The sequence below is a fragment of the Asparagus officinalis genome, chromosome 9 (assembly GCF_001876935.1).
Source record: "Asparagus officinalis chromosome 9, Aspof.V1, whole genome shotgun sequence".
Classification (NCBI taxonomy): Eukaryota; Viridiplantae; Streptophyta; class Magnoliopsida; order Asparagales; family Asparagaceae; genus Asparagus; species Asparagus officinalis.
The window spans coordinates 131,451-152,905 of NC_033802.1; the positions used below are offsets into that span (position 1 = coordinate 131,451).

A 21,455-nucleotide genomic window follows, 5' to 3' on the forward strand; every position below is an offset into this window, starting at 1 on the left:
TTATTATTTTCGTTTATCTAATGTTTTTTTATTTTTTTTATTTTATAGATCAATCAGTTCTATCTTTTTTGGATTAGTCAATTAGGGTGCCTAATCCCTGGATTTATTACTTTATTAACCAGAATCTAGGGCTTCCAAGTGGAGGCGTTTGCTGCTTTTATGGTTTTTGCTTAAACATTAATTAGTCATGAGGCTTGAGCTACGACAAAGATGCAATTAATTACGTACTATTGTTTTCATTCCTTTTTCATGGAGATCCTCCCTTTTGTCGGATATTTGATGATGTCTCAATTCCGTATAATACTAACTGTACCTTTCGTATTGCTTCGCCTTCTGATTTTACGGTTGATGATGAAATTCATTCCCTCGTGCCCTGCATTTTGACTATCGTGTGAATGCGATCTAATCCCTTATTTAATCTTGCTGCCCGCTCCTCTCCTTGGTTCTAAGCCTACGTAGAGAATGCTCAAGACTTTAATTGCCGGGTATTATTCTGCATAATTTGCCGAAATTAAATTCGAAGGCAATATGTCCTATTAATGGGAGGATAATAAACTAATATGATCCAATTCAATCCCACCTGAATTCCTGGATTTATATTCTTGAACTTATATCTTATACTGACTTTATGTTATCTAATGACTCTATAAGAATCTTTCAAGGCTTCGCATAAAGCTCAGACGCAAATGAGCACTACCCGACAAATTTTCAAAACCAACCATTTGATAAACTATTCCCAAAAAAAGACCCATTTCAGTTTTATTTGCAAAAACTGACCTGGTTTCAGCCTCAGCGCTGAAACCAGGTCGGTTTTTAAAAAAAAGTTTCCGAAACTTCACGGGAGTTCAACTCCCGTGAAGTTTTGTTATAAGAAAAAAACTTCACGGGAGTTGAACTCCCGTAAAGTTTTGTAAAGTTTTTTAGAAAAACCGACCTGGTTTCAGCGACAGTGCTGAAACCAGGTCGATTTCTCTAAATAAATCTGAAACGAGTCGTTTTTTGCAATTAGTTTATCAAATGGGTTGGTTTTGAAAATTTGTCCGCACTACGCCCAAGGGCTCCGCCAATGAGGAAGCTTTGTTGGAGTGGAGGCCCGGGGGACTATTAAATTTGTAAATCACAGCCCATAACGATGTGAACAAAGTGAGCCCAAGTTAAGCTACGGCAATGGACTGGGCTAAATGCGAAATAAATGAGAATGGGCCCTATCAATAACTGTAGAAACAGAAATTACAGTGGTCCCCCGCTCTGCTTCGAGAAAGTAGCAGAATCGGGTAAAACCGAATGAGAACACGTCAGCTGGCTTCACATCAGATCCAGCACTTTGCTCTTTAGGGCTTGTTTGGATTGAGGGGAATGAGGGTAAAGGGAAGTTAGGGGAACCATTCACCTCCATTCACCTTGTTTGGGAACACTTGGGAGGTGAAGTTAATTCACCTCCATTCACCTTGGTTCACCCCCTAATAGTATAAAAATTATTACCCCCTAAATTGGGGTGTAACCAAGGGAAAGGGAATTCCCTTCCCTTCCCTTCCCTTCCCTTCCCTCAGTTTCTCTTAACTTCCCTTCACCCCCTACGAATCCAAACAAGCCCTTAGTCTCATCTCTATCTCATCTGGACTAGGGTTTTGGGCTGATTCATTCGATCATCAATGGCTCCCTCTTCTCCTTCTGACGATGACGTCGTCGTTCTCGAGCTCACAGATCCTTGTGCGGTTGATGACCAATCGTCACGGGACGAGATCTCGATCTCAACCTCAGATATCCACAGCTGGAACCTAGATTTGATTCTTTGTTCCAGAATCGTTAAAGTGCACGCCAATCGAAGCAGGTGCTTCAATTTCCAATATTTTCTTATTATTTTTAGCTGGTTTAATTTTCTTGAGAGTGATTCTAGTTACTGAATCTATTGCCGTTTAGGCTAGTTGAAGAGTCTTGCTATTTTCGCGGACTGCTCAGTGGGAGCTTCAGGTGACTCTCCCAACTCTGTGAATTTTTTGTTAATTTATTTTGGATCTTAAAAAAGGTAACTCATAAATTGAACTGATTATGCTTTATTTGACGATCTTCGCGTTGTTTCTTGCGCTCAAAATTATAAACGTTAGTCTAACTTGGTCAGTATTTTTTCTACTTCCAAGATCATTGGAGAAAGGGATAAATCATATAGAATTTGAAGTTCTTATCCATATAATTGAGTTAGCTTGGTAAAATATGAAAACTTTTCATTTATGTGATGTATTCTTTTATTATCTCTGCATGTTGACCTATATATCGCCTACTAAGGGGATGTTTGTTTTTATGAAAGTGAATTGTAAAAGTGTGAAAGTGAAATGATTTTAAGACTTTTTGGTGTTTGTTTTATTGAAAGTAATTTTGAAAGTGAAATGTTAAAATAAGTCCACATCAGCTCTAATGCATGTTTAAGTTCCCCTAAAAAAATGCTAAAGTCAAGTAAAAATGAGGAAAAAGTGGGGACCACTCCTAATTAATTAGTATATTTATTATTTATCTTACCTTATTTTCCCATGTTATTCGGTGGAAACAACCGCTTCCCCAAAAAAATTTCTTACCTGCTAATTATATTATTTCTTTTATAGCATTTAATAGCTGTGTACATTGTTATGTCATGTATATAGTACGAATTAGACAATTTATGAACATGACTACACATTTTAGCGTGATTGTTGTAGAGTTGTAACATGGCTAGGCATTTAATAAGCCATTACGTTATTAAAAAAAATATAAAGTACATAAGTAAAAAAATACAGAATACAAAGAATCTATAAAAATTAGTACAAGTAATTGATGATATATATACCTGAGGCTTTCAATTCGTTCTTTAGTTGTTACCAGAATAATTATTAGAGTTTAGAGTGTAATATGAATTTAAATAACAAATAAATAAATAATTGCCATATCATCTTTATTTTCCTAGTTCCAAGATTAATTCATTTTTACAAACATACATTGCATATCACTTTCATGTTGACATGGATCCACTTTCACACTTACAAACATAAGTGACTTTCACACATTCGAGTCACCTTCATTTAACCAAACACCCCCTAAGGTCAAAATCTAGTTGGGCACTGTTTAATCCGTTATTGCAGCACGTGAAGTGCTCACCTTCAGTTTAACAAAAAGACGTATTACGATCATGAAATCGTGTTTTGCAATACAACAATTCACATCTCTTGTTTCATTCTTCTCTTCAAATATATTACCATGTAATCTCACGTGCAACTACTGCCAGTTGCGCACCGTGCGGAAGCGTGCATCGAAAACCAAACGAGTCGGTGTGCGATGAGAGAAGAAAACCAAAACCAAATACGAGTGCAATTCACCAAAATACGACTCAAATCAAACCAAACACAGAGATTTACGTGGTTTGGCAATTGCCTACGTTCACGGGGAGAGGATGAGGAGATTTCACTATATGGAGGAGAAATACAACGGGTTATGCAATTGCCTACGTTCACGGGGAGAGGATGAGGAGATTTCACTATATGGAGGAGAAATACAACGGGTTATAACTCACAAAATCACTCAAATATAAAGAAATACAACGGGTTATAACTCACAAAATCACTCAAATATAACCCTAACCAAAGCTCTCAACTCCCTCATAATATCTCCCTCTCAAAGTTCTCAAAACAATACTAATTCTCTCCTTGAGAAACCCTAAAAACGTGTATTTCTATCTATATCAAAACCCAATCCAAATCAGGCCAGGAAACCTAATTCAGCCCGTATCCGTTTTCGATTGACCGAGCTCATGTCATCGGTCAACCGACCAGAAGCAGGGTTTTCAACCCTATACTTTGCACGTTATCGGTCGACCGCATGAGCATGGTCGGTCGACCGACCAGAAGCATGACTGTTTCCTTATTTCTGGCGATTGCGTCAGTCGACCGGCCTTGCTCCTTCGATCGACCGACCCGAGGATCCCTATAGCTACTTTTCAGCTTCAATTTTCTTGATTTTGCCCGTATTTTTTATAATTCTCCACCTCGATGAAAATTTTTCAAAACTGAACCGACACCAAATATGAGCACCAATGCATCGTCTCATCAAATTCGGCTGTACCAATATTGTTGCTTATGTACCCCTCTCCTAAGGGATCAAGCCGCCCTAGTTCATCTAAATATCCGCTAACGGCCTCAATAATCACGAATTTATAATAAGTTTTTACAATGATCGAACTTGTTTCTCGGAACCACCTTTGTGAGTATATCCGTTGGATTATCTTTTGTGTGGACCTTCAATAGCTCCACATCCCTATGTTCAAGAACATCTCGAACAAAGTGATAACGAATGTTGATATGCTTCGTCCTCGCATGAAAGACCCGATTCTTCGCCAAATAAATAGCACTCATGCTATCACAATAAATGGTGACGGATCGTTGCGAAACACCAAAATCCTTCAAAAGTCCTCGAAGCTAAATTGCCTCCTTAACAGCCTCCGTAATCTATGAAGCACAGACATGCGAAAACAAGCCCCGACTCCGTGTCTGACGCGTGTCGGACGTGGACACGCGTCGGACACGTGGTCAACGTCGCCGACACGCGTCAACACCCCGACACGCATGTCGACTTGTTCCCGACATGGCTGACCTCGTTCTCGACACGGATGGGGAGCGCCCTGCATCGCCTGCAGCCTTCGACCATGCACGTGCCTGAGGAAAAGGGCAGAATCACAATATTATTCAGGGGGTTATTGGGTATACCCGCTTCCCACTTAAACCCGATAAGAGATGTTAGGGTTTTTCGCTGCTTCTCCCACTCTTTTTCTCGATCTCCTTGTGTTCTCCACTCGGCAATAGCAAGCAGCAAAGGCGAGCGGTGACGGGCGACGACGAGCGACAATCGACGGCGAGCAGGTGCGTTCTTCTTCTCTTTTCTCTTTGTTTTATTTTGTTTTCCTTTTTTTTCTCTTAAACGAGCAAGGTCGTTCTTATTTTGTTTTCCTTTTTTTTTCTCTTGATCCTTCTTTTCTTATTTTCTATTGGTTTTGTCTCTCTCCAGCTTTTATTTTTTTCTGATCCTTATCTCTTCAGCAAACAACGATGCTGTTTTCTTTTTATCTTTTCGTTTCTTTGTATCTTTTCTGATCCTTATCTCTTCAGCAAACAGTGATGTTCTTCAACAAACAGCAAACAATGATCCTTCTTTTCTTTTCTTTTTGTTTCTTCTTTTCTGATCCTTCTTTTTTATTTTTTCTGACCCTTCTCTCTTAAGCGATGTTTTTTAACACTTGTTTTGCTGATATTCCCTGTCCAATTACAACTAAACTTAAAATCTGTGTTCTTAGTGTTTTTTAACACTTGTTTTGCTGATATTCCCTGTCCAATTACAACTAAACTTAAAATCTGTGTTCTTAGTTGTTGATTGTTAAGTGTAAACTGTTAAGACCTGTCCAATTACAACTAAACTTAAAATCTGTGTTCTTAGTTGTTGATTGTTAAGTGTAAACTGTTAAGAATGAGTTGTTATTTGTTTGTCCTTATTAACTTCTTGATTGTTAATTGTTAACCGAGAGATTGTTGAGATTTATCTTGAGTCTTGACTATTAATTGTTAAGAGAGAATGGAACTTGAGTAATTAGTTATAGACTTGCTCTTCCTAACTTAAAAAGAGGGAGATTTAATGTTAACTAATTGAGAGAGATTTAATGTTAACTAACTTACTCTTCCTAGCTCTTAGTTCTTAATTAATTATTATTATTATTATCGCTCTTGATTATTAACTGTTTTTTCTTTAGCTTAATATCAATATGTAGAGTCATGACGTTATGAACTAGTGATAATATTCGATTTTCTGTGCGAGACTGTGAGTATTGATTCTTGATTGCTATTTGAGCTAGGTGCAGTGCTATTAGTTGAAACTTGATTCGCCATTTATAACCTGTAAAGAGGAAAATAAAATTTAGCAATATAGTTGTTAGTAATGCAATATATTAGTATGAAAGTTTGAATAATTTGCATGATTGAATGAAAATTATCGTACAAGTTTAATAATTTAATACACTAAATCTATATACTATATTATTGAAAACACTGCATTTTTGTTTGTTGTTTGAATTTTATAAATTTATCTATATATAATAATAATATTAAAAAAATCTAGTCATGTCGACGTGTCCTATTTTTTTGGGTTTTACCGTGTCCGTGTCGTCGTGTCTGTGCCCGTGCTTCATAGTCCGTAATCGTCATATACCTTGCCTCCGTCGTCGACAAAGCCACAATAGACTGTAAGGTGAATTTCCAACACACCAGCGTTCGAGTCAAAGTGAACACATACCCTATCGTCGATCGACGTTTATCCAAATCTCCAGCGTAGTACGAATCTACGTATCCTATGCATAGTTGCCCAACGCTAGTGTCCAACTCAAAAACCAAACCAACATTGAGAGTACCTCGAATGTAACTTAAAATCCATCTCACGATATCCTAATGACCCGGACCCAGGTCGCGCATATATCTCGAAATCATGCTCACTGCATGTGACAAATCCGGCATCGTACAAACCATGTCGTACATCAAACTTTCCACTACGCTCGCATATGGAGTTTTCGACATCAACTCTCTATCTTTAACTTTCTTTAGTGAAAGGTCAGCTAAAAGTTTTAAATGAGCTCCCGATGATACACTAACTGGCTTCGTCTCCATGTTCACATTGAACCGTTGTAGAACTTTCTTCAAATAAGCCACCCGTGTCAAATAAATTATGCTCCTATCTTTGTCTCTGCCGATCTTCATTCCCAAAATACGCTTCGCTTCACCCAAATCCTTCATTTCGAACTCGCTCAAAAACTGAATCTTCAATCTATCTATAGCGGATCTGGAAATAGAAGCAACTAACATGCCATCGATATAAAACAATAAGTAAATGTACGTACCTTCATGCAACTTGCGAAGTTTCGATAATACACGCAAGGATCAAACTGTCTCCTAATGTACGAATGACCGAGCATAAACCCATCGAATCGCCTATACCACTGTCGCGAAGATTGCTTCAGTCCGTATAGCGATTTTTTTAATCTACAAATCAATTTCTCCTTCCCTGCAGCTAGGAACCCCAATGACTGAGTCATATAGATTTCCTCATTAATATCACTATGAAAAAATGTTGTTTTTACATCTAATTGATCTAATATCAAACCATACTGTGTCACCTATGTTACTCAGGTACTTCTATAATGAAGCCGTACCCGTACTGGACACGTACCCGACATTTTCTCATACCCAAACTTCATGGACACTTCTTGAATATATGTATGCATTTATTACAATATGTACTCAATTATACGATATATGTGTTAATTTAAAACACTTGTCAAAGACTTCCGGAACGTAGAGCTTACACTTCACATTCGTCTTTTAAAACTAATGAGATACGGGTCGTATTCGTTTCAGTCCATAACCAAGTTTAAAACTATATAGTTAATGGGTCGTTTAGATGTCTAGTAAAAAAAAAAGTAGTTTACAATTCACGATAATCAATATGATAAAAGAAACTCAAAAATATGATCGAAATTTTAATTCTAATGACACATGAAGGGGAAAAAATTATCTTATGTACAATATTAATTCAATATATATATATATAGTCGTGTCCCCGTACCCTACATTTTACAGTTTTTCCGTGTTCCGTACCCGCACCCGTACCCGTGTCTGTTTCCATGCAACTTAGTGTGCTACCAAAGCTAGCAAAATCCGAATCGAAGAATGCTTCACCATTGAAGAGAAGACCTCATTGTAATCAATATCTTCCTCCTGTGCATATCCCTTCGCAACCAACCTAGCATTGAACCTCACGGGAGTGCCTTCAATGCCCTCCTTCGTATACACTCACTTGCAACCAATAGCCTTCTGTCCCTTTTGAAGCTCGACAAGCTCCCATGTGTCGTTCCTATGAAGAGACTCCATCTCCTCATGCATAGCCATCTGCACAAATCAGCTTTCAAATTCTGCTCGGTCTCTCTGAATGTAGTAGGAACCATGTCATCGATACTCTTCACCGGAAGTGCATACGCAACGACTGTGTCTGTATACCTCGTTGGCATCCGTATGTCTCTCCTCAGCCTTCAAACCGCAATAGAATCCTGAACCTAAACCATCGGTAACTAATCCTGCTCAACTGTACCTGTATCCTTCAAATCATCGCCATGCTCGCCTAGCGTCACCTTAGTCAGCACTTTAATAGATACGATCATATCTGAACAATGTGGAACTGCATCAATCTCCATCACCTATGATATCTCCTCTGTTAGGATGCTCTTCACCCGATGAGAGCTGAGAAGCTTCAAGATCGAAGCCTCATCGAATGTGACGTCTCTACTCAGCACAATCTTCTTATCAACTAGATCTCAAAGCTTGTATCATTTGACACATCATTTGAATCTCATAAATATGGCATTACTAGCTTGAGGTTTTAATTTATCAGTTCTGATATGATAAAATACAGGGCATCCAAATACCTTGAGTTGATCATAATCACGTGTTGGCTCTCCCGATCACATCTTCATACCTCTCAATCGCGGATGAATGCAGCCTATTAATGAGGTGACTCGCATATGAAAGTGTCTCAGCCCAAATTTTTTTTCCAAACCACTCTGCGATAACAAACATCAGACATTCTCCAATAATGATCGATTTAATCTCTCTGTCACTCTATTCTACTACGGCGTATGACTAACTGTAAAGTGTCTCTCTATGCCATCGTCTCAACATAGCTGCTAAAAGGGGTCTGAAGTATACTTATCGTCGTTGTTGGATCACAACGTCTTGATCTTTCCCATGTCTGCAGCTCCAACATTCTCTTTCACTCCACAAATAACTCTAGGATTTTATTTTTATGCTTCATGGTGTATACCCAACAATGCCTAGAATAGTCATCTACAAAAGTAACGAACCAATGTCGACCACCAAGTAATGTCGTCTTGGTGGGACCCCAAACATCTGTGTGCACGTAGTCCAAGATGCCCGTTGTCCTATGTATGACTGTCCTGAACTTCACTTTTGCCTTCTTGCCAGGAACGTAATGCTCACAGAATTTTATTTTTTCATTCTTGGCTTCCTTCAATAGAACCTGCTTGCACAAAGACTGCAGTGATTTTCTTTTTTTGTGCCTCAACCTATAGTATCAAAGTCTGCTTGCGTTCGCCTCTGAAATAGCTAAAGCTACATGGCCAATCACGGTGCTTTCTTTCAGATAATATAAATTTTTATTACGGACTCCCTTCATCACCACTAAAGATTCCTTAGGAATCTTCGCTACAGCGTTCTCAAATGTCACCTTGAATCCCTTCGTCTCCAAAGCTCCAACAGAAATAAGATTCTTCTTCAACTGAGGAACGAATCTCACTTCATTCAATTCACGAATAACTCCATCGTGCATCCGGATTCTGACGGTACCTATCCCACAAATGTCACAGGATTAATCATTTTTCATAACAACCACGCCCCCATCGAGTCTCTCGAACGATGCAAACCAATCTCGAGTCACATGATAAGTAGCACCAGAATCCAGCATCTAATCAGATGCATGCACATAGTTCACCTCTGGAGTAATCAATAGAGAAAAACACGAATCATTAAAATCATCGCCTCTAGTGACGTTCACCTCATTGACCTTCGGGCCCTTCTTTGCTATTCTCATTCTCTTTGAGCTTCGGGTAATCTCTCTTCCAATGTTCTTATTCTTTACAGAACACACACTGGTTCTTCGCTAATTGGTGATGACCTTTTGACTTTGACATGTCTTTATTGCCACCTCTTGGATATGGACTTCTTCCTCTCATCAACAAGGTCTCTCTTGAAGTGCTAGCTCGGGAAGTCTATTTGCCCTTCCTCCTCAAATCGTGATTCGTTAATACGTTAGTCTTCACTGTAGGTAATGAAAGATTTCCCGTTCAACAAAGTGAGCACGAATGTATCATACTCCTCATCGGGTAAGGAGCCCAACAAAATAATTACCTTTTACTCGTCTGTTATCTTCTCATCCACGTTTGTCAAGTCCGACAATAATTTTGTATAGCTGTTCACATGAGTCGCAAGTGAGGTGCCCCTGGACATCTGGAATCTGAATAATCTCTGCAGCAAGTACAATCGATTCTCAACACTCTTCGTAAGGTACTTCTTGTTAAGAATCACCCACATCTTCATGGCAGACGTTACATCAATCACATCGTGTTTCAGCTCTTATTCCAAACAAGACCTGATCACCCCACAAGCGTTCCTATTCATCTTGTCCCATATCGTCTCATCGTATTTCGGTGACCTCTCATGGATCATGATGGTCTCTTTCAAATTTTAAGCATTGAGAGCGTCATGTACGTCGCTCATCCACAAACCAAAATTGTTCTTACCGTCATACTTCACTACACTAATTTTAGTATTTTGAAGTCCAACCTGAACTGTATTCATCATTGTCTTGCCGTTTTCACCAACTTCTTCTCCCATGCTTGCAAACTCCAAATTGTAAAGAAAGATCCGAACTTGATAGAATGGAGAAATTACCCAACTAAATCCTAGATAGGGTTCCAACACGATCTCCTAGCCACACAAGAAAGCGAGATCCTAATGGCAACTCCTCAACGCTATCTCCACCGAAGCCTAGAGATCTAAGAACCAAACTTCAAACAACGAATCTTCCTCCACCCAATACAAAACCCTAGATTTGAAACCCTAGAGCTCTGATACCAATTGTTACACGCCGTACGGAAGTGTGCTCGACAACCATACGAGTCGGTGAGCGATGAGAGAAGAGAACCAAACCAAATTACGAGTGCAATTTACCAAAATATGACACAAACCAAACCAAACACATGAATTTACGTGGTTCGGCAATTGCCTACGTCCTCTCCGAGGATAGGAAGATTTTACTATATGGAGGAGAAATACAACAGGTTACAACTCACAAAATCACTTGAATATAACCCTAACCAAAGCTCTCAACTTCCTCACAATATCTCCCTCTCAAAGTGCTCAAAACAATGCTAATTCTCTCATTGAGAAACCCTAAAAACGTGTGCTTCAATCTATATCAAACCCCAATCCAAAACAAGTCAGGAAACCTAATTTAGCCCGTATCCGTTTTCGGTCGACCGAACTCATGCCATCGGTCAACCGGCTAGAAGTAGGGTTTTCAACCTTGTACTTTGCACGTTGTCAGTCGATCGCATGAGCATGGTCGGTCGACTGACCAGAAGCATGACTGTTTCCTTATTTCTGGCGATTGCGTCGGTCGATCGGCCTTGCTCCTTCGGTCGACCGACCCGAGGATCCTTGTAGCTACTTCTCAGGTTCAATTTTCCTGATTTTGCCCGCATTTTCTACACTGCCTTCACTGATTGCTCATTTAGGTCTCATACAAATAAATTTTCTCCTCTTGAAATTTCTTGTACAATTGTAAATATCCATCCAGTGCTTCTGTGGTTTCCATTTGAATATTCTCAGAAAATATTTATTTCAGCGTGTAAAGTCTAACAATACTAGTTATCCTGCTCCTAATGCAATATTTATTTGAAGCAGACGTGATGCTCAAAGATGATATTTTTTTCCTAATATTTAAATTCTAAAGGTCCTGGAATTGATAGATTAAAGTTGTGAGTAGGCTTGGAATGAATGGTGGTTAGTTGGTGAAAGGTGGCAATTCTTCCATTATCCATACTCACTTTCATCTTCATTTTTCACACAGTGAATCAAGTCTTCATCAAGTCTCAGTTCAATGGAACACTGAAGGAGTTCTCAGCGTGCTTCGGTATATCCATGGTCATTCATTAAATGTGATGCCAGATAACTTTCTTCTCCTTTTGGAGGTAACGGAACCTGAAACTTTAGCTAATGGTTACTTTAAAGCGATTTGCATATGTAGTTTTATGACGTTAATTGCATTTTTTGTTCTCTCAATTCCTATGTCACATTTCCATATAATCAAGAAGTTTATGATAAAACATATGAAGCTATTTCATAGCTCAATTAATGTAATAATGCAGGGTTTCACATTTCTTTGATACATAAGATAGAATCATTTTTGTGTTTCATGTTGTGATGAGCAATCAAGCAGGCTGATAATTTATAAGCTATCAAGAACAACACATGCTAGATGACATATCTTTAGGGCTTTACGAGCTGGAAGGTGTCTTTTAGAAAGAAGTTCATAAATGTAAACTTAAATCTCAGATTATCACATGTTGCCCTTTTTAGTCCCACAGACAAAAATGGTAGCTTCACCCACCCACCACACACCCACACACCAACCAAGCAGCCACCTACTCACTTGCAAAGAACCCCTCACTTTCGAAATGTTGAAAACAAGGTTTTATGAAGATGTTCACGTTGCCACTAAAAAATTATTCAGGCTGCTGTCACATTTAATTGGCTAGATGTTTCAATATGTGGATGATATGTCTTAGATAAAGTTTTTTTAAAGTTGATGACTTCAAGGTATTAAAGGTAGTGCTTAGCTCATATAAATTGACATTAAAATATTGTTACTCAGTGCTCCATTACTTCCCACTTTAATCAAAAGATCCAATAATATGCCATCTTTCAAGTAACTTTGTTTTCGAATGGAAAAAGAATATCACTGTGGTGCTTATATTTTCTTACTTACTGCTGAGTATAATGTAATCTACATTATTGCAAAAGAAAAAAAAAATATTGGCGAGCTATGGAGTTTAATGCCATCATAGAAGATCATGTAACATGAGAAAGCGAGAGAAGGTGTAGTATCTGTATGCATGTCATCTTCCTTTTTCTCCCCCTTTCCATTCTACTGATTGGCTTGCTTTGGTAAAATCAGAAATTATGCTCATTACTACTTTCCTGTCTATCTGCGAGCAACATTTCCTGTCTATTTGTCAATAATTTCAAATACTAGAAGTATTCTCAGGCTGCATTGTACTTTGGAGTGGATAATCTCTATTTGGAGTGTGAGACTTGGTTCCGTCATATTACTTCAGTAAAAGATCTTCATATTCAACAGATGCCTCTGGAAATGGTACTTGAGATTTGGAAGTTTGGCAGGGAACATGGTGAGTGGGGTTCTTTCACTTCATCTTACAGTGTATTATAGACCACCTGAAGATGCTATTCTGAATCTCTAATCTATGACTTCATTGTTATTGCTATCATGATGATTTTGTGCTAAATGTGTTTTCAGGAATCAAGTTTGTTCAAGAACTATGTGAAAGCTATCTATCCCAACACTTTGTAGGTACAGAAACATTATCCTCTTGCTAAACTTGACTCCCCTGAAGGAAACAATTACCGGATTATTTTTTTCAATTTACTTTCTTTGCGCTGTCGTTTTTAATAATTTTTATGCTCAAGTAGTTAATAAACTTTCTGGAAGAAAACCAATTATCAATACTTATTATCCAAACAAGGTGCAAGGGCTGTTAGAATCTGAGAATTTACGATGGACATGATCGTTGGCAGTGGATTTAGCTACCTTTCTAAAATGAAATAAGATCCTATTAATCTTTCACTTTGTTTGCAATTTGATTTTTATGATTTTAACTTTACTGTGTGATTTACATGATTACCTGATGTATTATTGTTAGTATGTTCTGGTATGCATGTATCCTCTTCTACATGGAGATTTTCTGTTCCAGCATAGTATGTGAGAATCAAGTTAGCATCTAGTTATTATTTGTAACTTCATTGAGGAATATTTTATATCGAATATATCTTGTGCAGGCATGGGCGTCATCATGTAGTTCTTTTGGTGACATTCCGTATGATTTATTGCTTTCCTGCTTAGAGCACCCTTGGTTAACCGTGGAATGGTTGGTTCTTTACTCTTACAGTCTGATGATTTTTTTTATCACAAGCTCCTGATGTGGTTTGAAATAATGGCCAGTGAGAAACAACTCTGTGAAGCGCTTGAAACTTGGCTTGCTAATAACAATAAATCTTTGGATGGCTTACCTAGCAACTCCAGCATGTGAAGCGCTTGAAACTTGGCTTGCTAATAACAATAAATCTTTGGATGGCTTACCTAGCAACTCCAGCAGTGACAAATTCGATATTCTTAAGAAGGTATAACAATAAATCTTTGGATGGCTTACCTAGCAACTCCAGCAGTGACAAATTCGATATTCTTAAGAAGGTCAACCACAAAATTTCTTTATTGTTGTTTAGTAAAATATCTTTCTCTATCATAAATAATGATATTTGTATGATTTATGCAGTCCTCCTTTTATTACTGGTCCAAGCATTAGAGGATCATCCTTTTCTTGCAGTTTTCAGTTGCTCTGTGTGTTTTTTCCCCGAGTCAGATTGACTCGGTAGTTGATAATGATTGGTTTATAAACTAAGTTGCATCTCGAAGTGCCACTAGGAGATGTGGTAACTTTATGCGGTGTTTTTCCTGAATCAAAATGACTTGATAATGATTGGTTTATAAACTAAGTTGGATCTTGAAGTGCCACTAGGAGATGTGGCAACTTTATGCTGTGTTTCTATCATAAATTTCTTTGTTTGGAGATGTGGTAACTTTATGCTGTGTTTCTATCATAAATTTCTTTTTTTGGTGAATCATCTGTTATGGTTATCTCCAGGTAAAAGTTTCTCTTTTGCCTTTGGAATATGCTGCAGGTATGTTGATTGACTTGGAATTGATTTTCTGCAGTGTTTCATGTCCTCACTTTTCAACCTGCAGTTTGTCAAATTAAAAGTACGTATTTGCAGGGTTAAGGAGACGCCTCTTGCAGTTTGCGGATGAGGTTATTTGCTCTATACTTAATCTATTAAAGGACTCTTCCTACAGCTTGATGCACGCAGTAACCCGTGGCGACACTGAAAAATACAGAATTCGACTGACCCAATATTCCGAGGTGAACTTCTTGTTCTATTCGACATTAATTTGGGAGATGCAGTCAACATTTTCTGCTCTTTATTGTTTCTTCTCTCTATGTTTCAGTTTCAAGAAAGATTATAAACTAATGAACCTTGTATTATGACAATTAATGTGGAAATGGTTTTGCCGTTATCAGAAGGGAAATAGAAATGCAATATTTGAAACCGTGGTATCGGTACTACATGATGATTATTGGTATTGATTTTGAAGTCTTGCACATTAGTGGTTTCAGGCTAGCAAATTGGATGTAGTAATCAAGATGTCGTCAGTTTTGGTGATTCACAAGTTTTTTACACTGATTTTTATTATTTCATTATTTTATTATTTCTTCCCTTCACAATATAACACTATAAGTCGTTGTCGGGTTAATTGCAGGTAGACCCCTGTGCTATCTACCAATTGCGGATAGACCCCTTGTAGTTCTATTTTTTCTGGATAGATCCATGAGTGAATTTTTTTACTCTTAAAAGAGTCAAAAAAGTTTCGAGGAGGCGGATATACTCCCTGTGGTCTTGTGGTGAGGATAGACCCCCCACTCCCAGTTGCTTAATTTTTTTTGACTTTTTTAAAGAGTCTTGTGGTGAGGATGTACTCCCTGTGGTCTTGTGGTGAGGATAGACCCCCAATTGCCTTTTTTCTTTTGACTCTTTTAAAGAGTCGAAAAAATTTACTTTGGGGGCTATTTGCACTTGGGCAAATAGTACAAGTGGGGTCTATCCACACAAATAGAACTAGGGGGGTCTATCCAAAATTTGGCGATAGTACAGGGGATCTATTCACAATTAACCCATAACTTTTTGGTATTTCAAGACCTCAGATGTCTTCATATTTTGGCTGTTATTAGCCAATACCAATATGTAGTAGTTGTTATTAGCCATGTCAGTAGTATTGGTTGGTTTTATACATTTAATTGTGCATTTAACTCCTTAATGTATTCCCTTTATTTTCAGAAGATAGTACTTTCTGGTTGCACCCATCTGACAGCGCCCTTTCTGTTTCTGGCGGTACTACCTCATGGTTTGGATGTTATGCAGAAGGCAAGAATTATTCGTGCATTGGTTGAGCTTGACGGTCATAGAGGAGATTATTACAGAATCTTGGAGAAGTCACCTAACATTCTTTGTTTTGGACATGTAAATGAGGTGAATATTTCCATGTGTCTCAAGATGAATTTTGGTGCTGCCATTGCATGGTTACACATGGCTTTCCCCTCGTTAAAAATTTTGAAGGCATCTCATTGTCTGCATTTCACAATGGAAGATCTCTTTTATTTGATTAGGAAATGTCTTCTTATGAATGAAGTCGATTTGACTGTTGATGTTAGTCCTGTCACACCCACAATATCAGTTTTATCAGCTACTGTTGAAGGATCTCAATTTTTTGATGGCAAACCACGTAAAAATTCAGAAAAGGTAATACCTCTATCAAATATTGGAAAGTACTCACTGGGGAAGCCAGTTGTGGCAAACATCTCGAAGCTGACGTTGGAAGGTAGAAATGATATCACTGGTGAGATACTATTCCAGCAGTGGTCTTATCTCCATTTCTTCAGACCATCTCTGCTAACTGCTTCACATCCATCTCCAAAAAGAAAATGTTTTATTTTCTTCTGTGGATCATCATTTCATTGTTCAATTTTCTTAGTTTGGCATGTATTTGTTATCTAACCTTCTTTTGATTTCCTTTTTTCTTTCTTCTCCTGTCATATAACTTTTTAGAAACTTATTTTTTGTTTGCCTATTCTCAGATTCCGACCTGCTGTGTATTTCAATTCTCTCTGATTCCTTAGATTATCTCAACATTAAAGGATGCACTATGGTGACTGACATGGGCATATCCAACCTTATATGCAAATGCCGCAAGGTTCATTCATTGGTTTTGTCATACACATCATTTGGCAGAATATCGATTCTCACACTTTGTTCAAGTAATACTTCTTCAGATGGCTCTCATGGTGTTTATCACTGTCACAAGCATTCAGACATGATGGCGTTTGGGCTCCAACAACTGCATCTAGATAGCTGTAAAGGTAAGTGTACCTCGACTTGAGATCGCTGCAAATTCTGTTACAAATTGTTCTACATTCTGACACAACATGGTCTTCAGAGTTCCTAACAGGATAAGCAGTGTCATTTAAGGTAGAATTTATTATTTAATCCTATAGTTAGTAGTCCGTGGTTGTTCAGGTTTTAGCTGCATGACCAAATAAGTTAGGTTTTCCTATGTGCCAATTGGCATTTCAGGATTTATGAACCAAATCCTGTTTTCTACATAATTTCTAGTCAAGAGTTATGAACCAATTTGAAGGTGGATCCCAGGAACACATCTGGGCATAATTTTCATCAAGCCTTTGATGTAGCCCGCTTCATCTTTTTATAAGAAAAATTTTAGATGATGGTTGACTCCATTATTAACCTACCTATTTAAAAGGACTTGTTTGTTTTAATTCTGGTTAACTTTGGTCAGGCATGGGTCTTCAGCTGCCCGAGTGGACTTATATATCTATTCTTCCATTTGTCTAGCTCAGGTGTTGACCAAACTTCAATGGCACAGCTTATGAGCCACACATACATGTTGAAGATTCTCAGTTTAAAGGACACTTGTCTCATTGATGATGCTCTTTATGAGTTTATGGGTTCTTCTTTGGAGAGCCTTGATGTTTCTGAAACCATGGTATGTTTCTTTTATACATTCCTACGCCTTTTTTTTTGAACTGCTCAACCTACAGTTTGTTTCTTCATAGCCCTTTATTGACCTTGTTTTTTGCCTTTAAGAACTGCACATTCATATTTATTTCTTTACATTGTGGAACGTCCATACAACAGACCTGATTATCCACCATCCATGCACGATATCACAGTTGCTGATCAATTGTCTAACATTATTGATCTTTGTGATGTTAAAACAAAAAATTTCAAGCCACTAACCGTTTGTGATTATACAGGTTTCCTCACAAGCTCTGACTCATATTATTAAAATGAACCCACGTATGAGGTGTTTGAAAGCAACATGCTGTAGGAACTTGTATCAATTCAAAGACAAGAGCATGCCAGATATTAGTAGTTCTACCAGTGAAGATCTCTTCCGTGAATTAGGCAAGACATGCATCCTTGAAGAAGTTGCATTGGGCTGGGGATTTTCTTCTTTTCAACTAGAAATGCTAAAACCTTCCATTAGCAAACTAAGAGCCATTACATTAGGCCTTGGTGCATCACTAGACAACCAGACGCTCTCTGTAATACCAGAAGTTTGTCCTCAGTTGGAATCAGTAATTCTTAATTTTCAGGTTATTCCACAAAACCCATACATCGTTAGATATATCTTGTTGTATCATTTTTTAGCAACTTATTGTATTTAACAGGTAATTTCTGACAATGTTGTAAGAAAAATTCTGCAATCTTTGAAACAACTGCAAATGCTCTGGTTGTGTTGCTGCCTTGGTGACTTGACTTCATTTAGCTTGCGGATAAGCAATGTCAATATAAAAACATTAAAACTAGAGTGGGTAACTCCATGGATGACAAATACCGACTTGGTAGTTTTGACTGAAAACTGCCCGAGTTTAGTTGAGCTTTCATTGTCAGGGTGTAAACTTCTTGATTCAAGTAAGAAACTCATAATCTTTTTTTTTTACTACAGTTTTTGGCTGTCTAATACTCATTGGATTCATGTTTTCACTAATGTAATACGTATTAAGCATAGGATGCTGCTCTTGCACTTTGTAGGTACTCAAGAAATCATTTCATCTGGTTGGCCAGGATTGACGTTAATCCACTTCGAGGTTTGTAGACTAGTTAAAGGTTTTCCTGTTTCGTGTTATGCACCATAAGTTAACTATGTAAATTCCATGTAAAGAGTCATTATTAGTACACAATTAACATGAAAACTGTCACATCTTCTACTGCCATTTAGATTAGCTAATTGAATTCTTTCAATGTAAGTTGTTGTCAAGAGAAATTATAGAAATTCTCATCAATTGTCAGAAATGCTAACAATCTGGCCTAATATTTGTGTAACAAATGTTTTAGCTATCAGGATCAGAAAGGATAAATAAATCTTACTTCAGTTAGTATCATGCAGATCTCATGCTTTTACTTCTTATTACTTATGCTTAACTCATAGGAAAGAAGAAAGGAAAAATAAAAATAATCTAGCCACAATTAGCTGTTGGTTGCAAGTGCAAGAAGATCTTAATTTTTCTCGTTGGCCTAGTAACTGATGTTAGCTCGAAAAGTGTGAGTTTTATTATTCTCGTAACCGATAATTATTGAGAAGTATTAGTGCTTTTATATTTGTTCCAATGATAAAATTAGACTATGATGGCGTGATGTGTACTTGAGAGTCAGTTGCCATATTTAAGTGGCCTCTGGGGTGCTTTCCGGACTATATTTTGTTGGCATTCAGCTTTGTTTGTCTCTCTGAGTTAAAATGTAATTCTCTACAGAAAATCTCCTATCTATACCCTTCTTCTATATCTACCCAATCTCGGAGAAATTGAGGAATGCCAATTGGTCTATTGGGATTATGTTTGAGTCTTTTTGTTATCCATAGTCTCCTTACCAGTTATTTGCACCAAGAGAGCTTAATGTTCTGGTCAAATCTTGATGAGAAGGGCTGGATGGTGATTTTGATGGTGGGGTTGGTGCTGAAGGTCTATCCGAGTGAGACAATGCTTGCAACAGAACCTAACTCCTACTACTTACTACGTCTATTAGCTCAGATTTTGTTTGATGGCTTATATTCTCTCTTGATGATCCAAGAAAGCATGAATAGTATCATATCGTTTTTTTTCCTTTTAATTTCAGAGCTGTGGGAAGGTGACTGCACATGGAGTTTCTTCTCTTTTCAACTGCAAAGCTGTAGAAGATCTTTTATTACGCCATAATGTAAGTAGTTAAGTGGTTCTAGTTCTCATCTGTGATTGGTGTCACATGAAACTTGATGTGCCTCTCTCTGGCAAGACTCAATATGATAAAACTTCAAACTTAGCTTGCTATTAAAAGAAAGGCCATTTATGAAAAAAGCTGGACTTGATGGTTTTCTTGCAATAGGACAGCATGAGTTTTGCATTGGCCAGATAGAGATTGGTGGTTTCTGTTTCTCATGCTCATTGAATAAAATTTTCAGGGACGAGGTATTGGAAGGAATGTCATATATGATGCTGCATCGAAGGTATCTGATTGCCTTTGTGCTATATCTTTCCTGTGCACAATTAAGCAAAATAAAGGATTATCCTGCAATTTATAAACACTGCATTTGCAGTTACCTTTGCTCCGTAAGCTAGCCCTGGATCTGTGTGATGCTTGTGATGGCGGGTTTGATGGCCCCAACGTAAGTCACTGCAGCAAACTCAACACAGATTTCCCTTATACCCTCTCTAGAATTTTGAACATAAGTTATTATTCGTTGCAGCTTACTGAGCGACTCTACATGCGAAACATAAGAATAAGTCGCTGTATGTCGCACAAGTGTGGGCTTGAGCTCCAGTCAGCAGAGGCCTTCAAGCCAGTGCACAAAGAGACCATAGTCATGGAGTGGACCTCCGCGGAGCTGCGCACAATAATAGTCAAGGAAAGAATATAGTGTGGAAGCAAATGGTGGGTAGTATTTAGCAGCATCCAAACTTTGTAGCATTCAAGCTTTGTAAAATTATTGTACTAGATTGAATGTAATTGTAGATGCTACTTCTTTATCATTACAAAAGCAAAAAATAGACTGGTGAGTGATGGGGCCAGGTGGTTTTGTGTTCAGAATGTCATGACAGCACGTGATGCATAAGATTTTGTGGTCGACGCTTATTTTTTAATAACTTTTCTGATGATTTTTGACAATTTAAAAGCTGTGGTGGGAGCTGTGTGGGATTTTTGACAATTTAAAAGTGAACTGAAAATGTATAAGTTGTTATTATTATTATTATTATTATTATTTTGTAAATGATTTTCGTATCAGCATGCAAGTGAAATACAATATTTTTTACAAAAGCGAACTTATTGTTGAAAGTGTAATGTGAAGTTGATGCAATAAAATAGGATTGATTTGTAAATGTAGTTAAAATTATTTAATTAAATTTTGTTATCATTTTTCACTTTCACATGGCTTCACTATTTTTTTAGAGGAAGTTATAATTGTATTAAATTTTATGCGGTAATTTTTTTACATTTTACTTTAGTAACTAACTACTTACATACAAACAAATGCCTAGAATGTTAAAAACAAAATAAATTTTTACTTTTATCTTTCACTTGTATGCTAAACAACGGCGGGGCCCGTAATACATGCGCTTGTCGGCAAAAATGTAGCTAATGCTATCACTTTATTGTGGAGCCATAATACAACTCTATTTTGCAATAATATTTTGTGTCTAAATATGAAGCGAGCAGCTGGGCTCAGCATCCATCAATCGGAGATGTTCTTCGACCATCTTTGCTTTGCGCGCAATCCCATTTGGTAACGAAACAATCCAAACAAATTTATCCGGATCGAAATAATAACTAAATAATCTAAACAGTTACGCGATGTCATTGAATATATTTGGAATCTGAAATGGATATTCCGTGATATAATTTTCAAAGGCGCGGTGATTTTTG

At 37.6% G+C, this 21,455-nt stretch overlaps 1 protein-coding gene across 3 annotated transcripts; it reads left to right on the forward strand.

The window, feature by feature from the left end:
* On the forward strand, positions 1,567-20,699 carry LOC109823702 (BTB/POZ domain-containing protein FBL11). 3 transcript variants are annotated; one of them, XM_020390040.1, is made up of 20 exons: positions 1,567-1,831; positions 1,921-1,971; positions 11,701-11,821; positions 12,898-13,039; positions 13,168-13,217; positions 13,707-13,795; positions 13,870-13,953; positions 14,024-14,048; positions 14,570-14,606; positions 14,700-14,845; positions 15,819-16,377; positions 16,616-16,897; positions 17,396-17,541; positions 17,813-18,154; positions 18,230-18,473; positions 18,594-18,649; positions 19,674-19,754; positions 19,996-20,040; positions 20,131-20,199; positions 20,281-20,699. In XM_020390040.1, the coding sequence occupies exons 1-20, from the start codon at positions 1,653-1,655 to the stop codon at positions 20,449-20,451; spliced, it is 2,919 nt and encodes a 972-aa protein (XP_020245629.1). In that variant the 5' UTR covers positions 1,567-1,652; the 3' UTR covers positions 20,452-20,699. The 3 variants fall into 3 exon arrangements, with proteins under 3 accessions (XP_020245629.1, XP_020245630.1, XP_020245631.1); XM_020390041.1 differs by having other exon boundaries at positions 15,822-16,377; XM_020390042.1 differs by having other exon boundaries at positions 12,991-13,039.

Bases quoted from the DNA above. Each gene is read 5' to 3' on its own strand.
- LOC109823702 (XM_020390040.1), top strand. From the start codon at position 1,653: ATGGCTCCCTCTTCTCCTTCTGACGATGACGTCGTCGTTCTCGAGCTC. The intron at 14,049-14,569 runs GTATAACAATAA...GGTTATCTCCAG, and splicing joins AATTCGATATTCTTAAGAAG to GTAAAAGTTTCTCTTTTGCC. The intron at 18,474-18,593 runs GTAAGAAACTCA...TGCACTTTGTAG, and splicing joins GTGTAAACTTCTTGATTCAA to GTACTCAAGAAATCATTTCA.